Source organism: Drosophila tropicalis, unplaced genomic scaffold, assembly GCF_018151085.1.
Source record: "Drosophila tropicalis isolate 14030-0801.00 unplaced genomic scaffold, ASM1815108v1 contig_158, whole genome shotgun sequence".
Taxonomy (NCBI): domain Eukaryota; kingdom Metazoa; phylum Arthropoda; class Insecta; order Diptera; family Drosophilidae; genus Drosophila; species Drosophila tropicalis.
Genome location: NW_027172602.1, coordinates 11,074,726 through 11,092,500, shown reverse-complemented (window position 1 = coordinate 11,092,500; position 17,775 = coordinate 11,074,726). Strand labels below are relative to the sequence as shown.

At 37.0% G+C, this 17,775-nt stretch overlaps 1 protein-coding gene across 1 annotated transcript in view; it reads left to right on the top strand.

The window, feature by feature from the left end:
* Cda4 (chitin deacetylase Cda4) overlaps nucleotides 1-17,775 on the top strand; it is a 41,773-nt gene that overhangs the window by 21,721 nt on the left and 2,277 nt on the right. The window contains exons 5-7 of the mRNA XM_068302942.1: nucleotides 1,236-1,378; nucleotides 14,650-14,869; nucleotides 15,920-16,305. Of these exons, the coding sequence (XP_068159043.1) occupies nucleotides 1,236-1,378; nucleotides 14,650-14,869; nucleotides 15,920-16,305 (749 nt within the window). The remainder of the gene's footprint in view (nucleotides 1-1,235; nucleotides 1,379-14,649; nucleotides 14,870-15,919; nucleotides 16,306-17,775) is intronic.

Here is a 17,775-nt window from a genome sequence, read left to right as displayed (position 1 = left end):
TTTTTGTTCGCTTTTGGGTGGCAATTTTTGTAATGGAATTGCGTTTGGCGCATTTCATTTTACTTTTACTTCACTTTTGCGTTATTGATAGTCACCGTAGCATCATTTGAAAATAATTTGGTTTTAGTTTGTAGTAGTTAAGGAGGGGCAGGAGGAGGGGAGGAGGAGGTAAAGTTTAGTTTTTGATTCACCATGGCGTAAAATTCCCAACATCCCGGTTACCCACATGCCCACTAATTATGTTAAATACTCAAGTTGCAATTTCAGCTCAACTCGCAAAGTAGACTAAGGTGAACGGCATGAGCCAGGGGAAAGGCAGAGGCTATGAGGGCACGTCACTGCAAGTGGGCGTTGGTTTAAAAGCGCAACCAGGCGCAACGTAGACACCCCGCCTGCCATTTAGTTTAGAGCCAGAGAGTAAAACAAACGCAAAATGCCTAAACCTTCAATTAGAGCTGCCTCTCTGCAGCAGCAACTGTGGCTGCGGCTTCCAATGCCATTCGCATGCCCCGATGATTTTGAGGTCGCCGTTCCTCTAATTGGGTGCATATACATACATACCACATCTAGGCGTCGCTTAGCACAGCAAAGAGAGAGAGAGGGGGGGTAGAAGCATATAAGTTTGCAGCAAACTAGACTAAAAAAATTATATGCCACAAAACTCAAGTCAAATCTACATCTTTGTGTTACCCTTTAGGAAAAAAAAAACACCTTGCTTCAAATGAATCTCAGGATTCTGTAATCTGCTTTGAAGATTATTCGATTTCTCAGAAAGTAGCAGAGTCCATTATAATATTAAATTTAACAGTCAAATCATAACATTAAAGTTTTAATCTATTAGTAATTTCATAAGATGCCAAAATCTTAAAACATAATCTACCAGCTTTTTGAATGAAATGGATGTACCTCTAGCCGACAACATATACAGGGTATAAAAGAGTAAATAATCATATCACTTGTATATAATTAGGAGGTTTTTGGGTTTTACAATTACTTTTAGAAACTCAAAGTCATTTTATTTAGTTTAGTCTCTATCACTCAAAGACTCATTTATGGACTTTTCTAAGGCCAACTTTGTTTGAAATCTCAATGAAAAAACTAGCAAAAAACTTCTTTACCAAATTTGTTAGAGGGTTTTATTCAAACTCAATTAAGGAAAACTATACATATTGGTTTACATATATTAATTTGTCCCTTTTCTTATGCTTTATTTTCATGGTTTTTTATTTTTTTAGATTCCTCAAATTATAATGCTAACATTCGATGGAGCTGTCAATTTGAATAACTATGATCATTATCAGAAAATATTCAATGGCAAACGCAAGAATCCCAATGGATGTTTAATACGTGGCACTTTCTTCCTGTCCCATGAATACAGGTAAGCCGAAATAATAAATGGAATTAAGGTTGAAATAAGATGTCAGAGATGAGAATACAGATAACATAGACAATGAAAAGTAGTAGAGGAACATTGCTTTCTCTACCATACAACAAAGTACAAAATAATATTACGCATACGCCATGTGTGTGCGTGTACTGCTCCTGTTTGGGTGGTAATGGTGGTAGTTTGAACGTCTTGCTCATTATCATCATCATCATCATCATTATCATCAGAAAGTAGTGCAGTTTCGACTACTCTTCAACTTTATGGCCAGAAAGTCAAGTGAAGTCTGTTTGTTGGGGGGCACAAAATGACAGACAAAGTTTTTGTGCAAAATACTTGTCACATACTTGGCCCAGAAACCAATCCTTCTCCTCTTTATACATATAAATATATATATATATATACACATACACACTTGCCATACGTCAGTCAAGTGAACTCTAGTCTTCGTACTGTACTCTGTGAGCTGCTCTACTAATTGTTGTTGATAAATTGGGGCTGACAAAGTTATGTCAACTGCAAAATGAATTTTCGCCAAAAATATATATGAACTACACATTTTGACAGACTTATAAAAACGACACATCCACATAAGACACACACACACACACACCAAAAAAACACAACAAAGTAAAGAAGATGCTACTTTTGATGATGATAATGATGTTGGTGATAAAGATGATGATGATGCAACAAACAAAAAAAAAAACGTACAGCAAATGCAAAAGAATATAAAGCGGTAGTCGTAGATATAGACACAGGCAACGGAACGTCACAATGGCAACTGCATTTCTATGATGATGTTCAGGAGAAAAAGAAACAGTGGGTCTAGAAGATAGAAACATACAAAGAATGACTAAAATACAAAAACAAACTATAGATTTAGGTGCACTTAGTAGAATTCTTACACTGCTTAAACTAGTTGTGAAAAAGGAATGAAAAAATAGAAAGAAATATGCAGAGACCACAGAAATTTGATTAATATACAGATTAAACAAATAAATTTATATATAATACATTACACATTACCCATTGTGCAGCAAACTAAAGGGGGGAAATGGGAAAACCGATGGGAAGATAAAAAAAAACAACGAGAAAAATGTGAAAAATCTTTTTCGAAAAGAAAGAGAACTACAAGTGAGCAACAAGAACTAAGTGAGCGGCAACAGTCAAAAAATTTGCGAACAGAGCCCGTGAATGGCAAAAATCCTGAGTGAAGTTTAAAAGCTTTCTTCCACTTTCCAAAAGAGGTGGGCAATGGGTGGCCAATGTGCTGATGATGATGATAAGTGGGAATGAGGCGAATGGGTAGGGTTTTAGGGGTGATGATGAGGTAGTATACAAGGGATAGTGGAGACAGTTTTCAAGTTGAATTGAAATGCGCTGAATGGCAGTAATTGCCTGAATATGTTACACATGCACGCACACACACAAACACACACATGAATGCCCTAATATATGTGTAAAAGAGAGAGAGAAAGAGATGCAGAGCAAGTGCTCTGTTGTATGTAGCCTTTTTTTTTTGGGCAAATCATTTTTAAGCTTTTGCCTTGAAGACAAATAAGTACGTAAGAGAGAGAGACACACTTTTCATTTTTTTTCTTGTTGTTTACCCCTTTCCCTGCCGCACGTATCCATAAATAGTGGTAAACTGCAACTTGCCACAAGAACCTCTGACGACGTTTGCTGCCGCCTTCACATGGCTACCCTCTTACTTCGTCTCTGGCTTTCTCCCCCCTCCCTCTCTCTCTCTCTCTCTCTCTCTGTCGTCTGCTCTTTAGTGCGGAAATGATTTAATGCGCTTCACAACTCTCCAGCTCCAGCTTTAGCTTATTTTGTTAAGATTTTTCTTTGCTGATGATTTTGATTTGGCATGCACAGAGATGAGGCAACAAGAGAGTGAGTGAGGAGAACTAGTGTGGCTGCTGCCAAGTTACTGCCGCAAAGTATGGAAACGAATACAATATTTTTACTTTACTCCTTCTATATACCCTGTATAACCCCTCAACACACACACATACATACATCTACCTAAGAACTGGGTATGCTCAAATTACCAAAGGAGTTCAAAGAAAACGAAGGACGAAAACAAAATGTTTTAAAATTATATCCACTCATAAATTCTATATTCGAAACATTCATTAAGGGAAAATTTAGAAAGCAATGTGTGTTAGATTCTGAATTCTCTCGACAAACCATCTAATTAGGGTTCCTCACTAAACTAAAGTTACTTACTTGTAGAGGATAAACCAAAGTCGATATTCTAGTAGATTATTTTTTCTTCTTCGTTCATGCTTTTAGTTTACGGCCGCTGAGGCAATTAGTTTTTGTCAGGGTCTAGTTTTTTGTTTCGGTTTTTATGTTTTTTTCCCTTCTTTTTTTGTCTTTATGGCCTTTTGTGGCATTTATGAATGACATTGGCGGTAGATTTACGTGATATTCAGCCAACTAAAAGTCAATAAATTAGACATTATAGTGCCAGGATCCTGAAGATGAAACTAAAGTCAATTGACTCATTGAAAATAGTTTGTAAAGTCTACTAAAATTTTTCAAAACTTTTCTTGGTGTGAATTGATTGGTCAGGAATATAAATATAGCTGAAGGCTCCATAATTTATCAGAACAAAATATTCTACTTCTATCAATAAAGCATAAACAATCAGGAAATAACACCCAAACAAATATACCTACCATTTTTTATGACTCTAAAAGGTTTATGGAGTTTCCTTATATTGGCATTAGATTCTTTACAATAGAAATGGCAATGCTTGTAATTAATTTTATCCAAAATTTTCAAACTAATTCTTCTTAATTGTTAGCCCAGTTGCTTAGAAAAGACATTTTACTTTCGCCCAAAAATTGTTATGACCGGCACGTAGAAGAGTTAACTGCTGGCTCAAAGCCCAAAATGAAACAGAGAGAGATGGAGAAACGTAAGATATTCGCCAAAAACTAAAGAGTTTGCTATTTATACGCCAAAATGTCACTGATAACGAACTTTCTTCTGTTGAAGCTGCTTCGGCTGCGGCTAAGAAAACAATCAGACAATTGCCACAGGACTTTGTACACTTTTAGTGACTGCAGGCTAACTTGGCTCACTCTAAGAGAGCGAGATGGCAACTAAGACCAAAAACGAGGGCCAAACAGAAAGAGAAAGAGAGAGAAACTAAAGACAATGCTGTTCATTTGTATTTGGCTTTGGCAAACTGGCAAAAACGAAACGAAAAAGTTAAGCAACACAAAGAACCAAAAACACACACACACACACATAAAACGAAACTTAAGCCATGCTGCTAAATTCTTTTACACCCTATAAAATTAAAAAGCCAAAGGAAACTAGTTATAGATTGGGCCCAGAAAATAAAAATGTGGAACAGGAAGGTATATGAAAAGACAAATTAACCAAGATCGAATCTTTTGATTATAAGACAGAAATTGGGTTATGTATTTGCACCGATCCTTTCCCTATCTTTACTTCAGTTTTTGAATCTTGACTTGATTTTTGATGTAGTGAAACATTTTAAAAGCTAACATAAGAATGTAAAATAATAATTTGAAAACAAACTTGACAAAATCATAATCCAATTTAAGGATTAACTTTGAAATTGGAAAATAAAAAATAACACCAAGTAATCTGCATAAGTAGTCGATGGGGTTTTGCTCTCTGGAAACTTGTGGTCAAAGTAAATACACTCCAAATGGAAAGGGTGCAACAGCAATGATAATAAAAAAAAAAAAAAAAAAACTGTATAAGAACAATGTTAGAAGAGCAAACTTTTTGCGCAGCATTTTAATTGCACGCAAAAACTTTTAACTAACTAACAAGCCGAAAACTAGGCAACACCTCAGTGAACACACACACACTCGCCCTCACAGACACACACACAAACACAGATAGACAGACAGAAAGAGAGAACTAAACAAAAGCGCGTTTCTTTCAGTGGAAGGGAAGTTAGCCGAAATCTAATTTCAAACATTTACGTTTTAATTTTACTTGTTAACAATATAGTAAAATGAAAATAAAAAATGATGGGAAAGGCTCCTTTCATTCCAACTTCAATTACCACAAAAATCGTTGGCAAGACAATGGCAAAAAAGGACATGGGGTCGATAGACTGACAGTTAATATGAATAAACATGAGCAGTGCACATAACCGGAAACGCCTTCTGGTCTCTTTTACGCACTTCTGAACGCTCTATCTCAAGTTTTTTCTTCAAAGAATTGAATTCGCGTTGCACTAAAACAATGATAGAATAAAAAGAAAACACACACACACGCAAGGATAATAAAACAGAATTGTTGAGAATGCAAAACTACTTCTCTTTCACTCCGCTCATTAAGATTCACTCTCATTCTTCATATTGGTCGTTCACTCACCTGGCCATATTTGGCCCAGCTGCCCAGCTGAAAGATTCATTCTGAAAACTTATTGTTGAGCGCAGCATCTGGTTTAACTGTGCAATTATTTATTTTAAATAGTTTTCCTTCATTCTGCCGCATTGTTCGGCGAATGAGAGAGAGTTCTGAAGTAGAAAGGCAAGAAGCACGTTGAGAAAATGAGAAACTCAGTCAAGTGTTTGCATAAACAGATGTTTAACAAAAGCAAAACAAAACTTAATGACCAAATACCCTGTAAAACAAAAAAAAAAAAAACATGCAAGCACGAATCTCAATCTCAACAAACCTGCGAACCCAGAAACAACTTGTAAACGTTGACACTATTCACTAGAGATCCTAGAAATACATATAGCCTCATTATACTTAACAAATTAGCTATATGTTGTGTATAACACAACAGGTTAAATTATCGTATTTAGATATGTATGTATATAGGCAATTTAATTTTCATTTGCATTTATTTATTTGTCAGTCTCCTGAATTTGAATAGTGAGAGAGAGAGAGAGAGAGAGTGTGTGTGTGTTAGGTAAGTAGATTGAAGTTTTTAACAAGAATATCTTTGAATATTTGCCATATGCAGGTGTGAATTTATACTTAAAGGCCATCATACTGATGCTCATTGTCGAAACCATTAGCATTGCAAATGACATTAAATGTAATCACCGTGTGCAATTGCAATCACACAATCAAAATCAAAATCATTTCCTTATTGCATATTTTATGCAATAAATATGCAAATCCTTAAGAGCCACTCTCCAAGTATCGAGGTAGAGAGACAGAAGTAGTGAGACCGAGAGAGAGAGGAAGAGAGAGTTTAAGGCGAATGTTAATGCTAATACTCACTTCGCCTGCTGGATTTAGCTATTTGGGGCCTATTGGGCGACATGTCATATGTCGTCGATTAGGCGTGGCATTTATAATGTAATCAATAAAACGCCCAGCACTTCAAATGCAGTTAAACTAAGCCCCCGCAAAACCAAAATTGAAGGCCAACATTTACCACCAAAGGGCAGCATCATGGCAAATCAGTGTTGATTGCATTTCATTAACCATGTGTTTAACATGTGCCCATTGACCCAACGTCTTTCCCTTGGCTCCCTCTCGTTCCTGTGTATCGAAACGACAAGGCAAATTTCAAAAATGGAACTTTGCCAGTGCTTTTGCCAATTTGCCAAAAGAAAGGAGCAAAAATGAAAGCAAAAAAAATCTAAACCAAGATGAAAATCTGTTTAACAACCTTGTCGCTACTTGTTAGCGGCTAAACACAACTTTGATGTTCAAAATTCTAAGTAGCTGCGGGCTCAACACACGCGCCCACACACACACACACACACACCATTACCAAGAACAACAACACAACTCAAAGTGAAAAAAAAAAAACAGAGCCGAAAAAGTTGATATTAATATCGCTGAGCAGCAGCCAGCAAAAACGGTGGCTAAACCTAAAAACCTATGCCTAACCCCTGCCAAAAAACCACCTGACAAACTCACCATGCTGTGACATGGTCTCAGGCTTGTCCTTTGCCCATATATGATAATAAGTTGCCGACAATGGGACAATTTATACATTTTGTAATAGCAATTCGGGTCGGTTGGTAAAGGGAAAGCTAATACTATGATTGGAATCTAAAGTTCAATTGCGGTTGTAAGCTTATTCCAATGTGAATTTATCGTAGGCGGAACTTTGCTAAAAGTATGCAATAATTTGGAAAAGTATTCATTATTAGCAACAAATTTATAATTTTTCGAATGGCTTGTGTGTTAATAACTATCGAAGGCATTTGTTTTTCTTTAGCGGGAAATATTGTCATTTGGGAAATATAATTGTTTACATGGGTTGGCTATGGGTTGGCAAGATCAATTTCTAGAGCTTTCTTGCCTTTAAAATGGGTTATTTATAAGCCTCGAAACGAGTTTTCACTTTTATTGCCACTGTACACATAGTGAAGTTACTCTCACCACAACTCTCGCTTTTATATACATACATATATATTCTACCTTGAATTGAGGTTCTGGTGGTGTGTTCAAAATAGGTTGAAGACCCGCACAAAGAACGCCGCAAGGACGCAGAACAGGGCCGGACAGGACAGGACAGCTGCTTAGGCAAATACTTATAAAATATGAAAATTTTCTATGCCTAATAGCCTTGACGCGAAACGAAGCGACGCGTCGCGTCTCGAAACCGCTGTTGATGTTGATGCTGATGTTGATGTTAATGCGGCAGCGTTACCTTCTCTTGCCCCCCGTTTTCGGTCAACAATCTTTACATGCACACTTCTTCTGGTCTGTACCTAGAGAGTCATGTTGTTGCCTTGAAAAAAACTTTTTAAATGACCTGAACAACTTTTGAGCAGCTGTCTGCCAACGATGATGCCAGCCGCCAGTTGCCAGTTCGTCGCCATACGCCATCCACCATCCGCTGGCTGTTGGCTGCCAGCCGCCAGCCACGTTGCAACTTTAAAAGTTTGCCTGCGCGAATAAGAAGAAGAGATAAAACTAAAAGTAAATGCTCTCCTTCACTCTAACTCTCAGAAAGTATAACTTTCCCTACTGTCATTTATGCATATTTCACTTTAATTTGCTTAAACTGTTCCGTTTCCTTTTGGCTTTTATATGGTAAATGTTATGTGCTTACATTACGTATACGCCATGGTACCTTTGAATCAAAATAACAAATTCATTGATTTCTAGATTTCGCACTATAGGCAAATGCTCTTATTCCACTTCTTTTTTTCCCACTACCTTCCTTTACAGCCTACTAGTAAATATTATTTTAATATTGATATCTAATTTTATGCTAGCTTCTAATTTTCTTCGCACTAGCACTGCACCCAATGTACACCCTATGTACATAGGGATAATTGTCAGCCACAACTACATAGACAAAAACTTTAAAGAATATGGAAAGAGGTTAGCAATTTCTTTTCCTATTTTCATTCTTTCAGTTCTTTTTTTTTTTTTTTCGTTTTGGTTTTGTCTTTCTTACTGGATTTTTTTCTCTTTTGCTGTAAATTGTTGCTATAGCCTATGTTGTCGACTACGATAAAGATGATGATAATGATGATAGGATAGGAGGGGGTTTGAGGTCTCTCTTGGTCCAGAACATGGACTATGCCCAGCATAGTGCATACTACTACTGTGAGATGTGATGATACTGATGCTGATGATGACAATGTCGTTGATGTGAAATAAAGATAACGACAACGTTGACAATGACTATGACAACAACCCAACGACACTTTAACAGCTCTTGCAGGTGACTGCTTGTTTTTCCCCTGGACCATCTCTCTCGCTTTGACTTTTCTTCGCTCTCTCTCTCTCTCTCTCTCTTTCCTGTCCTTGTCCTTCTCTTTTTGTTATTTGTTCGTGTGGGTTGTAAAGAGTTGTCGGAGTATATTGCATATCTAGAAGACCTTTTATTAAATAAAATAGTTCTAAATTCGAAAATCGATCTGTATAAGTATAACGAGGAGAAATATTGCATTGAATTTGTGGTTTTTACTTTTTTTTCCAGTCTGATTTAGGTTTTATTCTGATCACAAAGCTCTGGCTATAGAATGCATGCCTTGAGTTATTTATTAACACTTTCATTAAATAGGAAAAGATTCTACAGTAAAAAGAAATGCATCACTTTAAAGGTAAAAATAAAACTAATTGTAAGTCCTTTAAAATTGTCAAGGATATTCAAATAACCGGAATGCCTAAACAGCCTGACTAACTGCATACATATATCCATATTTATATGTGTATAGCTGCCATAGAAGCTCTCGACAAAATTTTCAAGTATTCTGCACTAGACCTTGTTTTTTCTACGAGTTTTTTCTCAACCTCCCCCCACGTTTCAAGTGTATGTGCGTGTGTGTGTGTGTGTGTAGTTTTTTTTCTTTTTTTTTTAGCTGTCTGCTTTTATTAGTCATTCTTGTAATCACTGCCACACCCACAATTCAACCCCACATGCCTTTGGCATGTCACTCTGTCGCTTTTTCTCTCTCACTGTCTCTCGCTCTGCCTCTCTTTCTCTGTGTGTGTGTTGGCCATCAGTTTGGTTGACTGTTATGGCTTAACTGGTGTTGATAATAACGATGATCATGGCCAAGAACCCAACGACCAGAACCAGTATGCACAAAACGGGTGCTAAAGGGGTAAGTGGGTATGTGTAAGCCAGCAAGTTAGTTGGCCATAATTTTGTCATCCCTTTTCCCATACCCATGTGAAAACGAAAAAACAACCAACCCGTTATACCAATCGACCTGCTCCTTTGCATACGTTTTTTTCTGATTTTTTGGTTCTTCTTCTTGTTTCTTTTAGTCTTGTCGAAGAATTTTATTAAAAAAAAATATAAAGGAATTGGAAGAGATTGGGGGACAGGAATAAGTAGAAGGGTACAGAAGAATTGTTGTTTTTATGCCTTTTACCAAAGTCAGAGGCAAGCTCGTTAGGCTTGGTCATGACACATAGACACATACACACACACACGTACATATTTAAAGATGTACATATGTGTCCTACATCGTCCTCCCATGCAAATTAAGTTAGTTTTTGGTGCAAGGCATAATAAAAACAAAAAGCTCATTTCTAAGGAAAAATCTAAACTGGTCGACGATGCAAGCAACATCAGAAACAGCAGCAGCAGCAGCAACACAAACAACAACAGCAACAACGTCATCAGCAGCAGCAACAGCAATAGCCAACAGGAACAACAACAAAGAAGAACCTGTAGATTTGGCTTTTAAAAGCACATTAAAAGAAATTGCTGCCAGTTGAGAGAGAGTGGGTAAGAGGGAGGAGGAAAAGCATTGCATACTTTTAGGCGCACCAAGCAAAGCTAAAGTAGTATACATGCGAGTGTTTGTATGTGTGTGTGAGTTTCTGTGTATGGATTTTTTGTTACGATGCGTAAAAGCCAACAGATTTCCATTTCCTACTGGTTACCAACTTTATTCCACTCCTTCACTTCAATACTTGGCGATCCAACAATTCAAATTCAATCTCGCATCTGAGAACAAGTTCGTTTTCATTTTATTGATGAAATAATTAGTCTTACTAAGCTTAACCAACATCATCTCGAGACGATGGTTTTAATTTCAAATTGCTCAAATTGTTTTAATTCTATTTTATGTCATTTGCGTTCTATTCTCTTTATTTGTTTCAATTTTCTTTGCCCTTTCATGCCTGACACAACGCAAATGAAATTAATGGCAAAACAAGTGATTATAGCATACTTATGGGAGCACATTCCACATGCAAATTCCCCGTTTTTTTTTTTACCATACACTCACACTCGCACCTGGTAATTTTCGTAATATTTTTTTCTTTTCCCCTTAACAAAAACAACCAAGTAAACTACACCTAAGCCAAAGCTTTTTATATGTACATTTTTTTTCTCCTGAGTTATAAACTAATCCGCTTTTTTATTTCTCTCATTTTTATATATACATACTTAAATACATTAGTGTATATGTGTGAGTGTGTGTTGCCAAACTTTATTTTTGGAGCGTCCGCAAAACTTAAGAGCTTTAAAAAACAGACGAAAAAAAAAAATGGAGGAAATTCAAGTCAAAAACTGAAGAAAAATTGTAATTGTAATTTTTTTTGTGCATTTATTCACTGTGAAAGAAACGTGCCTGTGTTAGTGAGTGTGTGTGTGTGTGTGAATGTGTAGGTGGGGATCGAAAAGTGTGGGGGAGGTTTACGGGTGAACATTTCTAATCGTTGAGATTACATGTGTTTCTTCCTTTTTAAATGCAAATTGAACTTGTTAGCAGAGCCAAAACGAACAGAGGCCAAACCACTTAAGTGTGTGAGGTTGGCCAAGTTTATAGGGGTGTGTGTGTGTGTGTGTGTTTATGTGTGGCAGAAGAAGAATATTTGTACGAAAGATTGGACGTACATATGTATGTGAGTGTCTGTGTGTGTGAACCAAAGCAAAGGAAATTTTTACTAACAAACCAAAAAGTTTCGAAGGCCAAAACAAGCAAAAACGAACAAACCCCGAATTGGCACACAATTTCTTTTTAAAGAGTCTTGAAAAATGTTGATTAGTTTGCATTATTTATAATTGATTATTTTTTATTCTTTTAATTATAATTTGAATTTCTTTTAAAGTATCTCATAGCTGGCTTTGACGAATTGCTTCCAAAATGGATTGGTTTCATTTTCTTTTCTCGTTTTTGTTTTTGTTTTTTTTTTTTCTTTGTAATCCTTGGTAAATGGGTTTTGGGCAATAAAAATCTGCCACTCTTTACTACCAAGTGGGCGTGACTTAAACAATGGCCAAAGCAGCGGCAGCAAAAGCGAGAAAGGAACAGGAATAAGGCCAGAAGTGAATTGCAGCATTTCCTTTTCTTTTCGTTTTCTGTTTTTGTTTTATTGTCTCTTGTTGAGGAGAAGAGGGAAAGAGCGGTGGGCACACTCGCGACAAGGCCAAAAGGAAATTCATCAAATATGTCTGTGTATGCGAAAGGGAGACAACCTTATGACCCTGTTTTGTCAGTTATGTTTTTGAGGCCTATCTTTTGCCTCGCTTGGCAGTGTTAATTGCTGCTGACATTTGTCCGAGGACAACAGTAAGAAGCAGAAAACAGAGAGAACGAACGAAGAAAAGAAAAAACTTAGATGATGGGCAACACTCATCTCTCGCCCTTTACCTAATATGTTTCCTTGGCCAGGGTTGTCAAGACATTTTGATTGGTCATTCCCTTAGTTTCATTCCGTTATACCCCTCATCATTGAACAATTGTTATTGTGCTTGTTCCACACTGCATTTGTAGGAAAGTTAAATTTTAGCCTGCATGCACATCATTCGTTGTAAGCTGGCAAAATACATTGTATAAACAATTTTGAAAATTTCGAATTTTTAAAAAGTTTCGGCAACACTGTTTTGTTCGACCGCTGCCGCCTTGATGTGAAGGTATTCTTTTTTTGTCTTTTGGCCTTGGCTTTATGCAAGTGCAACTCAGTTGCTGCTGCTGCTTCTGCTTCTTGGTCCAGCTGTTTGTCTAACAATTGAAATGTCATGCAATAAATCTACCTCACACACATGGACACACACATGGACAACCACATGCACAAAGCAAGAGGAGTAGGTGAAGACGAAAGAGGCAAAAGCGAAGGAGGAGAAGAAAGAGGGATTGAGATGCAGAGGGGATCGAAGGGAAGAACGGGGTCCCAACAGCTTTTCAACAACTTTTCACATTTCCACATTTTTGCATGAACTTTTTGACGATGTCAGAGATAGTTTTGCAAAAGGGAAAAGGGTTTGAGTCCGGGAGTGAGTAGTTGGCACTAGATGTAGCCAGCTATATACATACATAGGTAGGTAGGTAGGTTGGTAGGTAACCCTCGGGGAAAGAGGGCACCAGCTGCATATGCATGGGGTGTGGCATATGTGTGGGCGAGAGAGACAGAGAAAGAGAGAGAGTTACTGCGCGCATCTGCCTACGGTCGGTGTGTTGGAAAAGTGCGTCAGCAGCAGTAGCATTCATTATTATTTTTCCGGGGCTAAAAAAAAAAAAACAAGAAAATAAAGTTTTGACTTTAGGGCGTAATTTCATTGCGAAATATTTGCGCATTTTGTTTGCCCACAACATACACACACACATAAATACAGTGAGGCAGAAATGTTTAATAAATATACATGAAAAGTTTACATTTTTATTTTGTTTAGTTTATTTTTTGCTGTTTTTTTTTTTTTTTTTTTGTTTGCCTTTTATAATTTTATTTCCATGTTTTTACATTTCCTTTTAGCATGTCGTTTTTGGACCCCAAAAAACTATGCATTATTTGTTCGCAGAAAATTTCCTACTTCTTTCCATTCCACTCCCTTCCCTTTTTTAGTTTTGCTTCCTTTATGTTGTAGCTTTTTTCTATTTTAAGAAATTTTATTACACACACACACACACACACACAGACATCTACAATTATGCCTGTCGCCTTAGACTTTTGCATAACTGGCTCATTTCTGGGTGTTGCATACTTTTAGGAGTAAAGTTTTCAGCTTATTTTTTATCAGCTTTTGTTGAAATGAAATTTCCTTTGTTGCCAAGACAGACACAGAGGGAGAGAGAATTTGTTTACAATATTTTATTCCACTTCGTTTTACTAAAAGGTTGCTTAACTATCATCGGGAGTACAGAGAATTGGTATATGTTTCATTTCAGTATCCCAAAAAATTTACACCAAATTATTATTATTTGGCAACACGTTTTTTAAACACTTTTCAGTACCGTCTAATTGCAGTTCTGCAACGTGTTTCATTCCACTTTATTTCATAGATAATTGTCACTATTCTTAGATACCCCATTCGAAAGCCAACAAGGGCATTCCTTCAGTCGTAGTCAGTTGTCAAAACAATGCTTAACTACATGTACGTATCATCATCATTTGCTGGTTGGTTTTTTCCTCAAGCTCTTGTGTTTCACTTTGCATGTTTTGTTTTGTTTCGTTTCGTACAGTTGCAGTTTTTGTGTAGAATTTTTTTAATTGGCACAAAAAATACCTGAAGTGTGCATGTGGCAATGTTCATCATCATCATGTCCATCAGTTAGTTTTGAATTTGTAGCGTTTCTTAGCTACCCCTTTAAAATGTGGCTATGGATGAGTGTGCACACATGTATTTGCTGTAGTTAGGGGGGCTATCTTTGTATTTGTGCATCAGGTGTGAAAACTATTTGTTTCCATTTTCTGGAGTAAACCTAACTTGAACATAACAAAATTTATATAATTTGAAGAACAATATATTTACCATGTTCACTTGGTGAGGAAACATCATAACATACTTGTATTTAGATTTAAAATGTATCATTGTACGATTGAGCATATTAGACTATTATTTTAAACTATTAATTTTTGGGATTTATTCATTTCAGCAACTATCAACAGATTCAGCATTTGGCTTATGCTGGCCATGAAATTGCCACTGAAAGCATTTCCCAACAGCAAGGACTTCAGGATAAGGGCTATGAGGAATGGGTTGGTGAAATGATTGGCATGCGTGAAATTCTCCGTCACTTTTCCAACGTGTCCGTAAGCAACGTGGTTGGTATGCGTGCCCCATTCCTCAAGCCAGGACGCAACACGCAATACAAGGTGAGATGCCCAACAAACTGTTGCACGCAACAATGGTTAGTGGTTAGTTGTTAACTGGCATCAGCTAGTTTATATATATTATTCGCCCAAAATGAACATAAGTCCATTAAGCTAAACAACGCAAACTCTTTTAGAAGCTTAAAATGAAGAACTTTTTTGATTTAGAAGCTAAATTGGATGGACTTTAAAGAACCTTTTGATATATATTTTAGAAGCTATGTACTTTCTGAAGTGATTTTTAAGCATCTCGAGCTGTTTTTTATTCGCTTCAAGGTATAACATATAAATTTTAAATTAATAAACAAATTCTAACTGAAACTATTGTAGATGCATGTGAACATGTAGTCAACAAGTTTATTGAATCCTTTTGTGTCATTTCAAATGTGTGGCGATTGAAATCACAGAGATAACAGTATAAATAGCATTTGACAAAACCTTGGCAACCCTAAACCCTAGCCCGACACGTGCGTGCACACACTAAAGAGAGAGGGAGAGAGACAAAGAGGCATTGACACACATGCATATATGCAAATGTCTAGAGAGAAGCGAAAATGTCTACTTGACATGACATGACATCAATGTCACAACACATTTAACAGTTCAAGTGCGATGACTCTCAACCAAACCAAAGCATATCAAACACCAATCCTCCATACGCCCCACAATGCCCCATTTTACCCTCTCTCTCGCCCACTTGCAACCTTTAGGCGGTGGCAACGACATCGGCAAACGACGTATCACCCGTTTAGCTGTTGAAAGCTATTTAAAATCATATCAATATCTGATCAGTTTACACAGTATAATGGGCTAAAATGTGTGCATTGATGCGTGTGTGTGTGTGTGTGTGTGTGTGTGTGTCAGAATCACAATGGCTAAGAGTCTCTCCCTGTGTGTGAATGCGTGGGTATTTGGCTTTGTATTGGGCTATAAAGCTAATAAAATAATGATAATGATGAATGAGTTTTCAATGATTAGAATTGAGATTACATGCATGTATAAATATTTTGCAATTAATCCATTAATGTAATTTGTTATACTTTCTTTTCTCAGGTATTGGAGGACTTTGAATACATCTACGACAGTTCCATCACAGTGCCACCAGTTTCCGTCCCCGTTTGGCCCTACACTCTTGACTATAAAATATCGCATGAATGCAAGAGCGGAACATGTCCATCACGTACTTTCCCCGGCGTTTGGGAGGTCCCATTGAATACCCATTATGTTGAGGGCTATGAGGGCGGACATTGCCCGTATTTGGATCAATGTGTACTACATAATTTGGATGAAAATGAGGTATTGGAATGGCTGCAAGAGGACTTCTCGCGTTATTATGAACAGAATAAGGCACCATATATGATGCCGTTCCATACAAATTGGTTCCAAACTAAGCCATTGGAGAATGGTTTGCATAAATTCTTGGATTGGGCTCTTGAATTGTAAGTAAAATATATCCATAAGTTGTTTTACACAGATAAACTAATTATCTGTTAGATGTTTAGAGAACAGAATATAGTTCGAACGACAGTCTTAGGGTAAAACAAGTTTAACCAGAATTACTAGGGACTAACTTTTTCTCAAACAAACCGAGAGACAACCACTTAAGGCTTACACTAGTTTATCACAATATGACACCAGTTGGGAGAAACAATTTAAAATTCTGATAACAAGGAATAAAAACAAATTCAATGCATTGCCAAGAACTTAGAAACGACAATAAACATTAATAATTACAATATATTGAACTATATTTTTTAATCTTCTTTAGAGCTTTGAGCCAGTTTCAAACTAAGTCGTATCAAATTTTCAACAACAACAAACAAACAAAACAAAAAAACACCCGAAAAGTTTCAATTTGTTCTATGTGCTTGTTTGTTTGTTTGTTTGTCCTGTTCAACCCAATTCTGTTATCTGCGCACGGTTCTCAATTTTTCATAAATTTATTTCTTCTTTCTGACTGTTCCAATTTTTATTCTGTGTTTGTTGGTGTTTTCTTAATTGAAAGCCAACTTTCACCTCACCCATACACACATGCACACACATACGCACACACACACACACACAGCTGGCATTTCCTGCAGTGCACTTCCGATTGCCGCTGGCAAGTTTTATATTCAATTAAAAAAAAATAAAAAAATAACTCAAACTGAAGCCAACAAAAAGAAAGGAGCAAGCAAGACAGTGATAGAGAGAGATGGATGGATGGTTGGACGGCTAGCTGGATGGATGTGAGCGATGGAGAATGAGCAAAGAGAAATTGACAATTGGTATAAAAATTGCTTGGCGGCAGCATTGGGCATATGTTGAGCCGTCAGGTTGATGCCAATCCCATGCCCACCCCGCCAACCGCCTCTTAGTCAGTCAACCACATGCTCAGCAGGCAAAAGGCAACGGACCGTCAAACCTTCGGAATCTCAGTGTACAGAATCAATCCCTCCTCATCTCTTATCGCGCCCTCTCCTTCTGGCACCCAATAATGATGATGCTGCGGTCAGAGACGGAAGAAACAGTAGAAGCGAGAGGAGAAAAAAAATCGCATGTTTTAATGAGAAAAGTTTAATTTTGTTAAACTTTCATTTTGAAAAATATCAGTGCAGGCTGGCCTCGTCCAGGACCAGGACCAAGAACAGGCTCACTGAACAGGCAGGTCGTCCGTTAAACGCCAAAAAAAAAAAAAAAAAACACAAACCGAAATATTGGCCCTTAGTTAGTTTATCGACTTTCAGATACCACGTAGAGTAGGTGTTTTTCCATTCTAGTGTTGGTAAATGTTGATGTGCAACAATAATATTAAAGAAGAAAGCATTTCGAGTACATCATATTTCGATTACGATTACTAAAGACTAGAGATCATTATATGGAAAATCCAAACAGTAAAACGAAGGGCAAATAAACGATGGACTTCTTAA